Consider the following 16,147-nt stretch of genomic DNA (forward strand, 5'->3'; position numbering starts at 1 on the left):
GGGCATGGAGCACAGCCGAGACTGCAGAGAGTACCCACCTATGATTGATGGGCATGGAGCATCCGCCCGGCGGTCATCACTTCCCTGTTCCTGCTGGTTTCTCATCTGGGAGGTTTGTGGTGCTGCCCAGGGATTTCTGAGATTGTGACAACAAGGAAATGTACGTTCAGAACCAGTCCTGTAACCACCCTGCCACACAGACCAGTCATCACGTATAACACCAGTGCATGTGCCCCATATCACAGCAGCACAGAGGAGCACAGCAGTGCTTGCTGATTCCCTAGATCTGTTACTGCAGAGCACTCTCTGGTCTCTTCCCGTTCATATCGTGTAATCTCCCATCCTGAATACCATGATGGTGGAGAGAAGGGTGTGATGGGAACAGATCCTGGGCTGCCCCCTGCTATTCCCAGGATTTCTGTCCACTCCGGCGATTCTCTGTGCTCTTTATAAACATGGAGGCCAGCACACGTGACATCATCATCCTTCTGTGCTCTTTATAAACATGGAGGCCAGCAGACGTGACATCATCATCCTGTGCTCTTGTGATGTCACTTCTGGGATCAGTATCTAAGAGGGCCACATGAATGGAGGGGGGGGGGGTGCTGAAGTAATTAGGAACAAGTCCTGTAGTAGGGGGTCAATGAAGTGCTTGTTGTGCTGAAGAAGTATGTACATAAATGGGTCACCCAGCACCAGAGGGAAAGCATGAAATCCTGGAGATACGTGCCCTCCCCCTAGCAATGTGCCCCCGTACCCTCCTCCCAACAATGTGCCCCGTACCCTCCTCCCAGCAATGTGCCCCCGTACCCTCCTCCCAACAATGTGCCCCGTACCCTCCTCCCAGCAATGTGCCCCGTACCCTCCTCCCAGCAATGTGCCCCCGTACCCTCCTCCCAACAATGTGCCCCGTACCCTCCTCCCAGCAATGTGCCCCCGTACCCTCCTCCCAACAATGTGCCCCGTACCCTCCTCCCAACAATGTGCCCCGTACCCTCCTCCCAGCAATGTGCCCCCGTACCCTCCTCCCAACAATGTGCCCCGTACCCTCCTCCCAGCAATGTGCCCCCGTACCCTCCTCCCAACAATGTGCCCCGTACCCTCCTCCCAGCAATGTGCCCCCGTACCCTCCTCCCAGCAATGTGCCCCCGTACCCTCCTCCCAGCAATGTGCCCCCGTACCCTCCTCCCAGCAATGTGCCCCCGTACCCTCCTCCCAGCAATGTGCCCCCGTACCCTCCTCCCAGCAATGTGCCCCCGTACCCTCCTCCCAGCAATGTGCCCCCGTACCCTCCTCCCAGCAATGTACCCTCCTCCCAGCAATGTACCCTCCTCCCAGCAATGTGCCCCCGTACCCTCCTCCCAGCAATGTGCCCCCGTACCCTCCTCCCAGCAATGTGCCCCCGTACCCTCCTCCCAGCAATGTACCCTCCTCCCAGCAATGTACCCTCCTCCCAGCAATGTACCCTCCTCCCAGCAATGTGCCCCCGTACCCTCCTCCCAGCAATGTGCCCCGTACCCTCCTCCCAGCAATGTGCCCCCGTACCCTCCTCCCAGCAATGTGCCCCCGTACCCTCCTCCCAGCAATGTACCCTCCTCCCAGCAATGTACCCTCCTCCCAGCAATGTACCCTCCTCCCAGCAATGTACCCTCCTCCCAGCAATGTGCCCCCGTACCCTCCTCCCAGCAATGTGCCCCCGTACCCTCCTCCCAGCAATGTGCCCCCGTACCCTCCACCCAATATCACAATGTTCAGGATCTGTCTAGGCATTGACTTGCTGATACTAATCTCACAATGATGTCATCACACCCGTATCCCACCTATTTTTGGCGCCAGTTATTAGGAGCTCTCCAATGCCCAATTCTAAACACTGCTCTGCCAACCCCACATCTACATCATCGGCCCGCGCTTATATCACGCGGGGGTCAGAGCTCCCCCCCCCCCACGTCTCGGCCCCGGGTCCCCCAGGAGGGTTTTGCAGCAGATTAGGAAACACTTGGACCTTTCCCAGCTGAGGTGCGTTTGTTGTTTTAGGAGAGAATTGATTCATTGAGGTGTAAAACAGGCTTCACCTTCAGACCCCAAACAAGCCGGCCATTGTACAAACACGAGGCCACGCGGGGATCTGGACAAGCCGCTTTCTGGGGCTTTAGAAGCCGCTCTGCAGCAGTGGTGGAGACGGAGGTGCTCTCAGCATACCGACTACTGGAATCACGAGGGCCACAGCTCATCCTGCTGAATCTAGATCACCTCGGTAATTTGGGGCGGGAAGTCTTAGGCCTTATGCACACGACCGCAGTGTTTTTCTGGTCCGCAAATTCCAGGACCGTGTTCCGTGAAATGTCATCCGTATGTAATCCGCAAAATGCGGATGAAAAAAAAAAAGCCTAGGTAAAACAGGATGACGACAGAACTCATTCCCGGTCGTCGCCTAGCAACACTTCCGCAAATCCGCAAACTGCGGATGACACACGAAGGTGTACCCACATTTTCCACGGGCCCATTGACTTCTATGGGCATGTCCGCATCGAATTTGCGGCCCGTAATAAGACATGTCCTGAGTTTCTGCGGCACGGATTTGCGGACATGCGGAGACCTGTGAAAACACGGATAGTGTGTATGAGCCCATAGAAATGAATGGGTCCGCAATTCTCCTGTGGATTTGCGGGGGAATTGCGGACGCAAAAACACGGTCGTGTGCATGGGGCCTTACCAGTGATTGTGCTCTGGCCCAGCCTGTCTGCTCTCCGTATAATTGGCAACAGCATCATAAAATAGACGAGAAACTACAGCCAATCAGCAAAGCGATACCAACTAGAGCAGGCGACAAAGTGAAAGCTGATTGGGGCAAATGACTTGAAATCCTATCAGCCAATGACAGGCACTGAAGAGAAAATGTGTATCTCTATTCACTATATATATGTAGTACAATAGAGTAAGGGCACCATCCATGTACTATACAGAGGTAATATAACATGTACTATACAGAGGTAATATAACATGTACTATACAGAGGTAATATAACATGTACTATACAGAGGTAATATAACCTGTACTATACAGAGGTAATATAACCTGTACTATACAGAGGTAACATAACATGTACTATACAGAGGTAATATAACATGTACTATACAGAGGTAACATAACATGTACTATACAGAGGTAACATAACATGTACTATACAGAGGTAACATAACATGTACTATACAGAGGTAACATAACATGTACTATACAGAGGTAACATAACATGTACTATACAGAGGTAATATAACATGTACTATACAGAGGTAACATAACATGTACTATACAGAGGTAATATAACATGTACTATACAGAGGTAACATAACATGTACTATACAGAGGTAATATAACATGTACTATACAGAGGTAACATAACATGTACTATACAGAGGTAACATAACATGTACTATACAGAGGTAATATAACATGTACTATACAGAGGTAATATAACATGTACTATACAGAGGTAATATAACCTGTACTATACAGAGGTAATATAACCTGTACTATACAGAGGTAATATAACCTGTACTATACAGAGGTAACATAACATGTACTATACAGAGGTAACATAACATGTACTATACAGAGGTAACATAACATGTACTATACAGAGGTAACATAACATGTACTATACAGAGGTAACATAACATGTACTATACAGAGGTAACATAACATGTACTATACAGAGGTAATATAACATGTACTATACAGAGGTAACATAACATGTACTATACAGAGGTAATATAACATGTACTATACAGAGGTAACATAACATGTACTATACAGAGGTAATATAACATGTACTATACAGAGGTAATATAACATGTACTATACAGAGGTAATATAACATGTACTATACAGAGGTAATATAACATGTACTATACAGAGGTAACATAACATGTACTATACAGAGGTAACATAACATGTACTATACAGAGGTAACATAACATGTACTATACAGAGGTGATATAACATGTACTATACAGAGGTGATATAACCTGTACTATATAGAGGTAATATAACATGTACTATACAGAGGTAATATAACATGTACTATACAGAGGTGATATAACATGTACTATACAGAGGTAACATAACATGTACTATACAGAGGTGATATAACATGTACTATACAGAGGTAACATAACATGTACTATACAGAGGTAACATAACATGTACTATACAGAGGTGATATAACCTGTACTATATAGAGGTAATATAACATGTACTATACAGAGGTAATATAACATGTACTATACAGAGGTGATATAACACGTACTATACAGAGGTGATATAACACGTACTATACAGAGGTGATATAACACGTACCATACAGAGGTAATATAACACGTACTATACAGAGGTGATATAACACGTACTATACAGAGGTAACATAACCTGTACCATACAGAGGTAATATAACATGTACTATACAGAGGTAACATAACATGTACTATACAGAGGTAATATAACATGTACTATACAGAGGTAATATAACCTGTACTATACAGAGGTAATATAACATGTACTATACAGAGGTAACATAACATGTACTATACAGAGGTAATATAACATGTACTATACAGAGGTGATATAACATGTACTATACAGAGGTAATATAACATGTACTATACAGAGGTAATATAACATGTACTATACAGAGGTAATATAACATGTACTATACAGAGGTAACATAACATGTACTATACAGAGGTAATATAACATGTACTATACAGAGGTAATATAACATGTACTATACAGAGGTAATATAACATGTACTATACAGAGGTAATATAACATGTACTATACAGAGGTAATATAACATGTACTATACAGAGGTAATATAACCTGTACTATACAGAGGTAATATAACCTGTACTATACAGAGGTAATATAACATGTACTATACAGAGGTAATATAACATGTACTATACAGAGGTAACATAACATGTACTATACAGAGGTAATATAACATGTACTATACAGAGGTAATATAACATGTACTATACAGAGGTAACATAACATGTACTATACAGAGGTGATATAACATGTACTATACAGAGGTAATATAACATGTACTATACAGAGGTAACATAACATGTACTATACAGAGGTAATATAACATGTACTATACAGAGGTGATATAACATGTACTATACAGAGGTAATATAACATGTACTATACAGAGGTAACATAACATGTACTATACAGAGGTGATATAACATGTACTATACAGAGGTGATATAACATGTACTATACAGAGGTAATATAACATGTACTATACAGAGGTAACATAACATGTACTATACAGAGGTAATATAACATGTACTATACAGAGGTGATATAACATGTACTATACAGAGGTAATATAACATGTACTATACAGAGGTAACATAACCTGTACTATACAGAGGTGATATAACATGTACTATACAGAGGTGATATAACCTGTACTATACAGAGGTAATATAACATGTACTATACAGAGGTAATATAACATGTACTATACAGAGGTAACATAACATGTACTATACAGAGGTAATATAACATGTACTATACAGAGGTAATATAACATGTACTATACAGAGGTAATATAACATGTACTATACAGAGGTAACATAACATGTACTATACAGAGGTGATATAACATGTACCATACAGAGGTAATATAACATGTACTATACAGAGGTAACATAACATGTACTATACAGAGGTAATATAACATGTACTATACAGAGGTATTGACGTCATCCTTATGTACTATACAGTATACTCAGATCAGTGTTACATACTATATAGAGGGGATTGAGGTACTTCTGGGGTACACATGATGTGCAGATTCTCACGTAACTCTTTTGCTGTTTGCAGATGACGCTGCCGTTGATGGGGGCTGTGACGGTCGCTGTGCTCGGATCCTTACAGTTTGGCTACAACACTGGAGTTATTAATGCCCCACAGAAGGTAAGATCAGAGGCCCCGGGTTACTGCACGATGATGAGCGGCCTCCACGCCTGGACGTTCTTCTGACTGCATGGCCGCCATCTTGTCTGCGCTGATGGGTTTAGAATGATCCAGTTGGTGCCCGCTGTGCAGTCACTATGGGGCAGCATTCTCCGGGTTGTGTTAGCGCCACTGGCCCTGAGGTCTGCACACAAGATATTGGGGTCATTTGGGGTAAAAGAAGGCGCAGCTGCAATACAAGCCAATCCTTTCATATGAGGCGGGGGTTAAACATAAACAATTCAGACCAGCCTAAAATAGAACATCTCATTAGGAAGATTAACGAGGTCTCATCGGGATCCTGTTAACCACATTCCAGCCAGTCATGGAGAAGACATGCAGCTTCTATACATGTCGTATTCCTGTAGATCCACACGAGACTCACAGACCATGGAGAACGAGCCCCCCCGTCCACACCTGGCCGGCAGGTACGCCAGCCTTCTCACCTACAATCAAGAATGGAACCTCAAAGGAGAAAAAAAATCTTCCCAAATGCCGGTCATGCTGCTCCGTGCCGGACCTTATAACTGATATTACAGCCTCATACTGACCCCGCAACCCTCCCATGAATAGGTTTATAGTGATATAGACAGTGGGATCCTCTGCACACCAGGACCTGCTACAACACTGGATCCATGTCATGTTCTAATAGCAAGGACCCCCCTGTATATACATTTATCACAGGACCCCCCTATATATATATTTATCACAGGACCTCCCTGTATATACATTTATCACAGGACCTCCCTGTATATACATTTATCTCAGGACCTCCCTGTATATACATTTATCACAGGACCTCCCTGTATATACATTTATCACAGGACCCCCCTGTATATACATTTATCACAGGACCCCCCTGTATATACATTTATCTCAGGACCTCCCTGTATATACATTTATCACAGGACCTCCCTGTATATACATTTATCACAGGACCTCCCTGTATACACATTTATCACAGGACCTCCCTGTATATACATTTATCACAGGACCTCCCTGTATATACATTTATCACAGGACCTCCCTGTATATACATTTATCACAGGACCTCCCTGTATATACATTTATCACAGGACCTCCCTGTATATACATTTATCTCAGGACCCCCCTGTATATACATTTATCTCAGGACCCCCCTGTATACACATTTATCTCAGGACCTCCCTGTATATACATTTATCTCAGGACCCCCCTGTATACACATTTATCTCAGGACCCCCCTGTATACACATTTATCTCAGGACCCCCCTGTATACACATTATCCTCTCCAGTATAATGCCGCCGGGCGCTTGGTACATGTTGGCATTATCTTATAGACAAGGCTTTGCACAGTGATATGGCAGTGCCAGTTTTTCCATGCCCACGGGGTGACACCTGCTGCACAGAACATGAGGCATTATCAGCTATTGTGCCAGTCCTTTGAAGCATTGCCCGTGTAGTTGACATTCATCACAGGATTGCGGACGATACCCCCCTGCGTTAGGTCAGGTACATGGTCCGTGTGATGGGCATCTTATAATGAACACCTCCGGCCCACCACGCCAGCTGTTATGTAACTTTACATATTTTCCTGGCATTCCAGATCAGGTCTCGGCCTGTTTATCATTAACTCCTTCATGTGAAAGGGTTTCCATATCATCCACTAACGTGTGCCGCAAAGAAGGACGCCCAACTACATGCCACCCTTGTAGCCGGCAGCTCAGCTTCATCATGTCAGGGTGGCACAATGGCTGCCCACACAATGCCGGCCTGTGCACTCCAGCAGAACTGATGTGTCTGGCCTGTACAGTCTCCTTGTGTGCCAGGATCCCGGGGCGGGCGCAGGGCAGGGTGCTGAGTCACTGTGATCAGCAGCTCCGGAATTAACCCCTTCTCCCTCACACTGCTTGCGGATGGTCTGTCTTGGGGTAGTACCACTGCTTGCATGCTTGATATGCTTAGTATTTGGCTGTGATCTCCTGCAGGACATATATGTGCTTTACATTTTCCATGAATGTCTTCCTATATATGTGATGGTTATATATGTCCACTACCAAGGATCAATATTATGCCCGACAGAAAGGTCACAATGATGCCTGCTGCCGGCAGTGTCAGTTCTGGGTTTACAGGGTGACATTTACCAGGTATTTTGGGCACTGGTTGGCTGGTGACATGTAAATATAAACCTGCCCGTGTGAGCCAATCGTCTGCCCGCTGCCCCACACACCCTCCGCAGTCAGCATTGTGTTCAGAACTGGAATTTCTGCCTGACAGCGTGAACTCGGTCACCCACAGCGGGCGCCGATCAGGTGACAATTTCTGGGCTCGCGTACGTTACATCAGCTGAGCAAATTCAGTAACAGGATCTGGACACAGTCCCATAAAGCGAGGCATAGAAAGTAGCGCCACAGGGACACCTGCTGACACACACAAGCATTACACCAACAGGACACTATACACATCTACAGGACACTATACACATCTACAGGACACTATACACATCTACAGGACACTATACACATCTACAGGACAGTATACACATCTACAGGACACTATACACATCTACAGGACACTATACACATCTACAGGACACTATACACATCTACAGGACACTATACACATCTACAGGACACTATACACATCTACAGGACACTATACACATCTACAGGACAGTATACACATCTACAGGACACTATACACATCTACAGGACACCATACACATCTACAGGACAGTATACACATCTACAGGACACTATACACATCTACAGGACACTATACACATCTACAGGACACTATACACAGCTACAGGACACTATACACAGCTACAGGACACTATACACAGCTACAGGACACTATACACAGCTACAGGACACTATACACAGCTACAGGACACTATACACAGCTACAGGACACCATACACATCTACAGGACACCATACACATCTACAGGACACCATACACATCTACAGGACACCATACACATCTACAGGACACCATACACATCTACAGGACACTATACACATCTACAGGACACTATACACATCTACAGGACACTATACACATCTACAGGACACTATACACATCTACAGGACACTATACACATCTACAGGACACTATACACATCTACAGGACACTATACACATCTACAGGACACTATACACATCTACAGGACACTATACACATCTACAGGACACTATACACATCTACAGGACACTATACACAGCTACAGGACACCATACACATCTACAGGACACCATACACATCTACAGGACACCATACACATCTACAGGACACCATACACATCTACAGGACACTATACACATCTACAGGACACTATACACAGCTACAGGACACTATACACAGCTACAGGACACTATACACAGCTACAGGACACTATACACATCTACAGGACACTATACACATCTACAGGACACCATACACATCTACAGGACACCATACACATCTACAGGACACCATACACATCTACAGGACACCATACACATCTACAGGACACCATACACATCTACAGGACACCATACACATCTACAGGACACCATACACATCTACAGGACACCATACACATCTACAGGACACCATACACATCTACAGGACACCATACACATCTACAGGACACCATACACATCTACAGGACACCATACACATCTACAGGACACCATACACATCTACAGGACACCATACACATCTACAGGACAGTATACACATCTACAGGACAGTATACACATCTACAGGACAGTATACACATCTACAGGACACTATACACATCTACAGGACACTATACACATCTACAGGACACTATACACATCTACAGGACACTATACACATCTACAGGACACTATACACATCTACAGGACACCATACACATCTACAGGACACCATACACATCTACAGGACACCATACACATCTACAGGACACCATACACATCTACAGGACACCATACACATCTACAGGACACCATACACATCTACAGGACACCATACACATCTACAGGACACCATACACATCTACAGGACACCATACACATCTACAGGACACCATACACATCTACAGGACACCATACACATCTACAGGACACCATACACATCTACAGGACACTATACACAGCTACAGGACACTATACACATCTACAGGACACCATACACAGCTACAGGACACCATACACATCTACAGGACACCATACACATCTACAGGACACCATACACATCTACAGGACACCATACACATCTACAGGACACTATACACATCTACAGGACACTATACACAGCTACAGGACACTATACACATCTACAGGACACTATACACATCTACAGGACACCATACACAGCTACAGGACACTATACACATCTACAGGACACCATACACAGCTACAGGACACTATACACATCTACAGGACACTATACACATCTACAGGACACCATACACATCTACAGGATACCATACACATCTACAGGACACCATACACAGCTACAGGACACTATACACATCTACAGGACACTATACACATCTACAGGACACTATACACAGCTACAGGACACTATACACATCTACAGGACAGTATACACATCTACAGGACAGTATACACATCTACAGGACACCATACACATCTACAGGACACCATACACATCTACAGGACACCATACACATCTACAGGACACCATACACAGCTACAGGACACTATACACATCTACAGGACACCATACACATCTACAGGACACCATACACAGCTACAGGACAGTATACACATCTACAGGACAGTATACACATCTACAGGACAGTATACACATCTACAGGACACCATACACATCTACAGGACACCATACACATCTACAGGACACTATACACATCTACAGGACACTATACACATCTACAGGACAGTATACACATCTACAGGACAGTATACACATCTACAGGACAGTATACACATCTACAGGACAGTATACACATCTACAGTTAAGCGGTGAGGTCATAGTTTGCTTGTTTATATATTCTATATTCTGGAAACGATGTGCACATGATGTACTTTTCTGTAGAACACAGGGTTGTTTCCTTTTCCTGTCGGTGCCAATTCTCACAAATCTGATCTCTTTTGTAGGTGATTGAGAAATTTTATAATGAAACATGGATGTCACGGTATGGGGTGCAAATCGAAGAGAGCAGCCTGACCTCCCTGTGGTCCTTGTCTGTGGCCATCTTCTCAGTCGGTGGCATGATCGGCTCCTTTTCTGTGGGCCTTTTTGTCAATAGATTTGGCAGGTTAGTCCTCACTACAGTCATTCTGTTTTCTCAAGGTCATTCAGATCTGCAACCAACATTGTAATACAAATGATTAATAAAGTAAGATCTCCTATCCTCTATCATTAGTGGGATCTGACAAAGTCACCATGAGATCCCTCACCCGAACTCCATAATACTGAAATGAATGCAAGAACATGGGAGGATTCTGTCAATTATAATAGAATTCTCCTTTTGTATATACGCTTTTCTAGGGCTATAATAATGTCGATTATTATTATCACTACAAGCAGCAGAATTTTCTGTGGTTTAGCCGATATTTAGGCAGTGATGTCCGGAATAGTATTCGTGTATCCAGCCAGGTGTGCTGCGTGTTTCAGGTAAAATATCCTTCAAGAACAGCTCCAGCATCACTGAATGTCTTTCTTGTACTTCTGTCTATAGGCGGAATTCCATGTTGATGGCGAATATCCTGGCATTTATTGCTGCCATTTTTATGGGCTTCTCCAAGATGGTGTACTCTTTCGAGATGCTGATTATTGGCCGGTTTATCATTGGTCTCTACTGTGGTCTCACTACTGGATTTGTGCCCATGTATGTTGGGGAAGTGGCTCCTACATCTCTACGTGGGGCTCTGGGAACACTGCACCAGTTGGGAGTTGTGGTTGGAATTCTCATAGCCCAAGTAAGTAGCAGCACCGCTAGCAGCTGTACTTCATCCTACACTATATATATTTATAAGGACTTAACATTTCCAATTCTCTGCACAGATATTCGGCTTGGAACCAATCATGGGTAATGACTCATTATGGCCTCTTCTTCTGGGCTGCATCTTTGTACCCGCTCTTGTACAGTCAGCGGCACTACCCTTCTGTCCTGAAAGTCCTCGGTTTTTGCTCATCAACCGCAATGAAGAAGACAAAGCAAAAAGTGGTGAGTACCTAGAACTCTTGATCTTTCTGTGCAGCCTTTAAAATGTCATGTTCCATGCCAGAACTTAATGTGTCAAAATAAAAAATGTTAAAAAAGCTTCTCCATTCATGTGTGTCATCCAGTGTGGAAATGGCCATACATGAGCATATCTCATTTAATCTCCCACAGTCCTGAAGAAACTTCGCGGCACCACAGATGTAACCGCCGATCTTCAGGAGATGAAGGAAGAGAGTCGTCAGATGATGCGGGAGAAGAAAGTCACCATATTGGAGCTGTTCCGCTCACCTCTGTATCGCCAGCCAATCTTCATCGCGATTGTTCTGCAATTGTCTCAGCAACTCTCTGGCATTAACGCGGTACGTCCGATAAAGAACCGAGGTGACCTAAGATGTCCATCACTGACCACTGACCCATTAGCACTTCTAGTCAAGAAATAAAAACACAGAAGCAAAAAGGAGCTGTTCGTCATTGTCCTCTCTGGAATATGATCTGCTGCAGCAAAACCCTTACCTTGTCCCAGTCACTAAATACCATCTGTTCCTCCTTTAGGTCTTCTACTATTCCACTATGATATTCGAAAAAGCCCAAGTTCAGCAGCCAATCTACGCCACCATTGGTGCTGGAATTGTCAACACCGCATTTACTGTTGTTTCGGTGAGTTGTTGTCATGAATCTTCCACTAAAGGTTAATGGCATCCGATCACGTCCCGGTGTTATATGGCATAATGCAACGCTCCGCAGTCTTCTGTAGGTTTGGTCTATAACTGTGATGATCTACAAGTTGGAGATGTGTGAGGAAATAAGCAGAAAAGTTGGCAGAGGCGATGCACTCATGTCAGATGTACTGTCCTTGTTCTGCAGTTGTTTGTGGTTGAGCGCGCTGGACGACGTACCCTCCATCTTATTGGACTGGCTGGCATGGCTGCATGTGCTATACTGATGACTATCGCTCTTGTGTTACTGGTAAGCTGATAATGGGATGAGCGGCTGGGGCCCACCATATTACTGAATTATATGTATACAAGATTTCTCATGTAATTGTCTTGTTTGCCACCAACAGGAACGCGTGGCAGAGATGTCCTACCTCAGCATTGTGGCCATTTTCGGTTTTGTGGCGTTCTTTGAAATTGGACCAGGTCCGATCCCTTGGTTCATTGTGGCCGAGCTTTTCAGTCAGGGTCCTCGACCTGCAGCTATTGCAGTTGCTGGCCTTTCCAACTGGACCGCCAACTTTATTGTGGGAATGGGCTTCCAGTACGTAGAGGTGAGTGCTCCACATCACATCTCTTTACATTGAAGACACATTGTGGTCTCTGTCTTGCTTCTTAACTTGTTGTCTTGTTTCTTTTGCAGAAACTCTGTGGTGCCTATGTCTTCATTATCTTCACAGTCCTTCTCATCTTCTTCTTCATCTTTACGTTCTTCAAAGTGCCTGAGACAAAGGGCCGCACCTTTGATGAGATTGCGTCTGACTTCAGGCAGGGCGGCGAGGCTAATCCTGACAAGCACGCTTCTCCAGAAGAATTCCGCAGCCTGGGAGATTCCCAAGTTTAGCCTTGCACCTCTAATACCTACCTCTTGTCCCTCTCCCTCTCTGCCTGTGTTTCTTGGTGGTGCAGAGGGACTTCGGGTGAGGACAGGGAGAGGGAAGTAGGCGCTCAGTCTAGTTTTTATTGGGCATGCTAATAATAATGCCTCCCCCTGACTTCTTGCCACCACCTCAGGGAGGCGCTGCAAGGCAGCAAATCATTTCCAAACAACGCCGCTCGCTGCATTTCAATCCTCCTTGAATTACCACAGGGTAGTTGTTCAGTGTTTCTTTGCAGGTTTATTGCCTGTAGGTGGAGAGATGGAAGCTCTTTTTTAGTATATAAATATAGATGTACGATTTCCTTTTTATAACAGATTATTTTATAGTTCGTATACAACGCTAGGTGAGGAGCAGCGTTTTCATCAAGCCCATCATGAACTCTTGTTTACATACTGTCGTTTTTGAATTTTTTCTGTCTGTGACTGTAGGGGGAGGATGGGGGCTGCAGAGAATCATCGCTCTTCATGGCGGCATTACTGGTTATGGAGGACACAGAGACGAGGGCGCAGGGGGTACAGACACTTGGAGGGGGACCTTACATTAGGATATGGATGGGATCTTACATTCGGTTTTGGGGGGGATTTCACATTAGGATATATTTGAGCATTCTCTATGCTTGTGCCTTCAGCTGTATAACCCTAAGATTCAGCCCAGATGTAGGGAACACTGGACATGTATACAGCCGCCATCTTCCCACACAACGTGTCTGCCCTCCTTGCTCTCTCTTGAAGTCTTATAGTTGATCACTTCACTCTACACCTTTTGTGTGAACTCATGGTACAGGTTGTATGACCTTCTGTCCATTCCAATAGTTGCCCAGACCTTTAGGTACAAAATATCCTTCTTCGTGTTGATTAATAGGGCTAGAAAGCAAAGGAACGAGGAACAGAACCCATCTGAACTGCACTGATGATTTTTCCTCACACTGCCGGGCGGTGGGGTGAGGTTACCCGGCACTGAGAAAGACAACAAAGGGGCGAGCTGCGGGGATAATGACAGCAGCACTGATGACGTTACTAATGCTGTGACCCCGCAGTGGGTGTTCCACGACTCCAGCTTTACATTGACCTTCCGGTGTCTTCTGGGATCTTGTCCTCCACCATGATGACGCTCAGAGCCACGCCACATACATGCCACGCAGGCAGAGAATGGCCTTAACCTTAGCTGTGGAGAGGATGAGGCGTGTTTTCTCATGTAGCGTCAGGGTCACTTCTCCCCACAGAGACACATTTCTTTGTATAGTTTTACAGATATTTATAGGTATATATATAAATATATATTTTATTGGATGGTGTTACTCTCCAGGTGTACGTTGTTCTGTAAATATATATTGTAGTTACAGCCTGGGTTTTGCACAGTAGCTCATGAAAAGTATAGGTCAATTTTTCAGTTGCAACTTTCATGTAACGCTTCTTATTGTCTATTTTATTTTTTTTATTTCCACCGTAGATTTTGTTCTGTGTACTGAATATGGCTTTTACCTGTTTCACATGATTTATTGATGTATTAGCATATAAATGGTTTCAAATGTCTTTTCTTGTGTCCAGATTTGTACGTAGAGTGCTATACAGTGAATAGATGTAATAAAGATGGCCGCCCGTGTTGTCATGGAGACCGTTCTAACTTAACTGACAGGCCTGAGACTGACTCAGTGACAGATGAATTTATATTATATATAGATCGGGATTTGCTGCCAAAAATCCAACAATAAACCGATAAGGCCGAGCAGCGCGTCTTTTGCAGTTTAAGATTGTGATATTTACTTTATTGCGGAGGTAAAATCCCGCCGCACAGATCACTCCTTGTCAATGGTTTATTACATGTCTGCACATTATCACTTTTCGAGCAGTGTACTGTATTGCTCCAGTATTCCTGCGGTCGCACGCGTCGTACCACACGAGAATGTCACGCAGCTTATGATTTAGGAACAGAAAAAGACGAACTGTCTGTTCAGATAAGCCCATGGCGTGCGGTCTATAAAGGACTAGTATTGGCGTGCTTGTGAGTGTGGATCTCTGTCTCGTGTCACAGGGTATAGCTCATTACCTTTGGCGGTTTTATTGTATTTACTGTTAGATTTTTTATTTATTGTGAGTTTGTAACAAACATCTTCAAATAAAAGTGACTAATTACAACATCGCTGTGTGTTATGGTGCGTTTTTGGGGTTGGGGTGCACGCATTGGGGAGATGATATTTCAAGTGTGAGCGGACGGTACATGGAGTGGGGGAAAAGAACATTTCTCAGTTATTACCCAGAAGAAACAAACATTTCCTCATATTCATCCGTGTCCTAAATGGAACTAGTAGGTTCTTGCGGTTCAGTGACCAGCTCGAGGTTCTTGCGGCTCAGTGACCAGCTCGA

At 44.4% G+C, this 16,147-nt stretch overlaps 1 protein-coding gene across 5 annotated transcripts in view; it reads left to right on the forward strand.

The window, feature by feature from the left end:
• The window catches only part of LOC142723482 (solute carrier family 2, facilitated glucose transporter member 1-like), a 23,651-nt gene extending 7,730 nt beyond the window's left edge, over positions 1-15,921 (forward strand). For 4 of the 5 annotated variants that reach the window (XM_075848928.1, XM_075848929.1, XM_075848930.1 and 1 more), the window contains exons 2-10: positions 5,896-5,988; positions 11,121-11,281; positions 11,705-11,945; positions 12,031-12,193; positions 12,362-12,549; positions 12,743-12,847; positions 13,055-13,156; positions 13,254-13,457; positions 13,547-15,921. In XM_075848928.1, the coding sequence (XP_075705043.1) occupies positions 5,896-5,988; positions 11,121-11,281; positions 11,705-11,945; positions 12,031-12,193; positions 12,362-12,549; positions 12,743-12,847; positions 13,055-13,156; positions 13,254-13,457; positions 13,547-13,747 (1,458 nt within the window). In that variant the 3' untranslated portion in view covers positions 13,748-15,921. Of the gene's footprint in view, positions 1-2,230; positions 2,255-5,895; positions 5,989-11,120; positions 11,282-11,704; positions 11,946-12,030; positions 12,194-12,361; positions 12,550-12,742; positions 12,848-13,054; positions 13,157-13,253; positions 13,458-13,546 lie in introns of those variants that run through there. The other variant, XM_075848932.1, reaches the window with a different exon arrangement.
• Positions 15,922-16,147: the final 226 nt, after the last annotated feature.

The sequence above is a fragment of the Rhinoderma darwinii genome, unplaced genomic scaffold, assembly GCF_050947455.1.
Source record: "Rhinoderma darwinii isolate aRhiDar2 unplaced genomic scaffold, aRhiDar2.hap1 Scaffold_550, whole genome shotgun sequence".
NCBI classification, from domain to species: domain Eukaryota; kingdom Metazoa; phylum Chordata; class Amphibia; order Anura; family Rhinodermatidae; genus Rhinoderma; species Rhinoderma darwinii.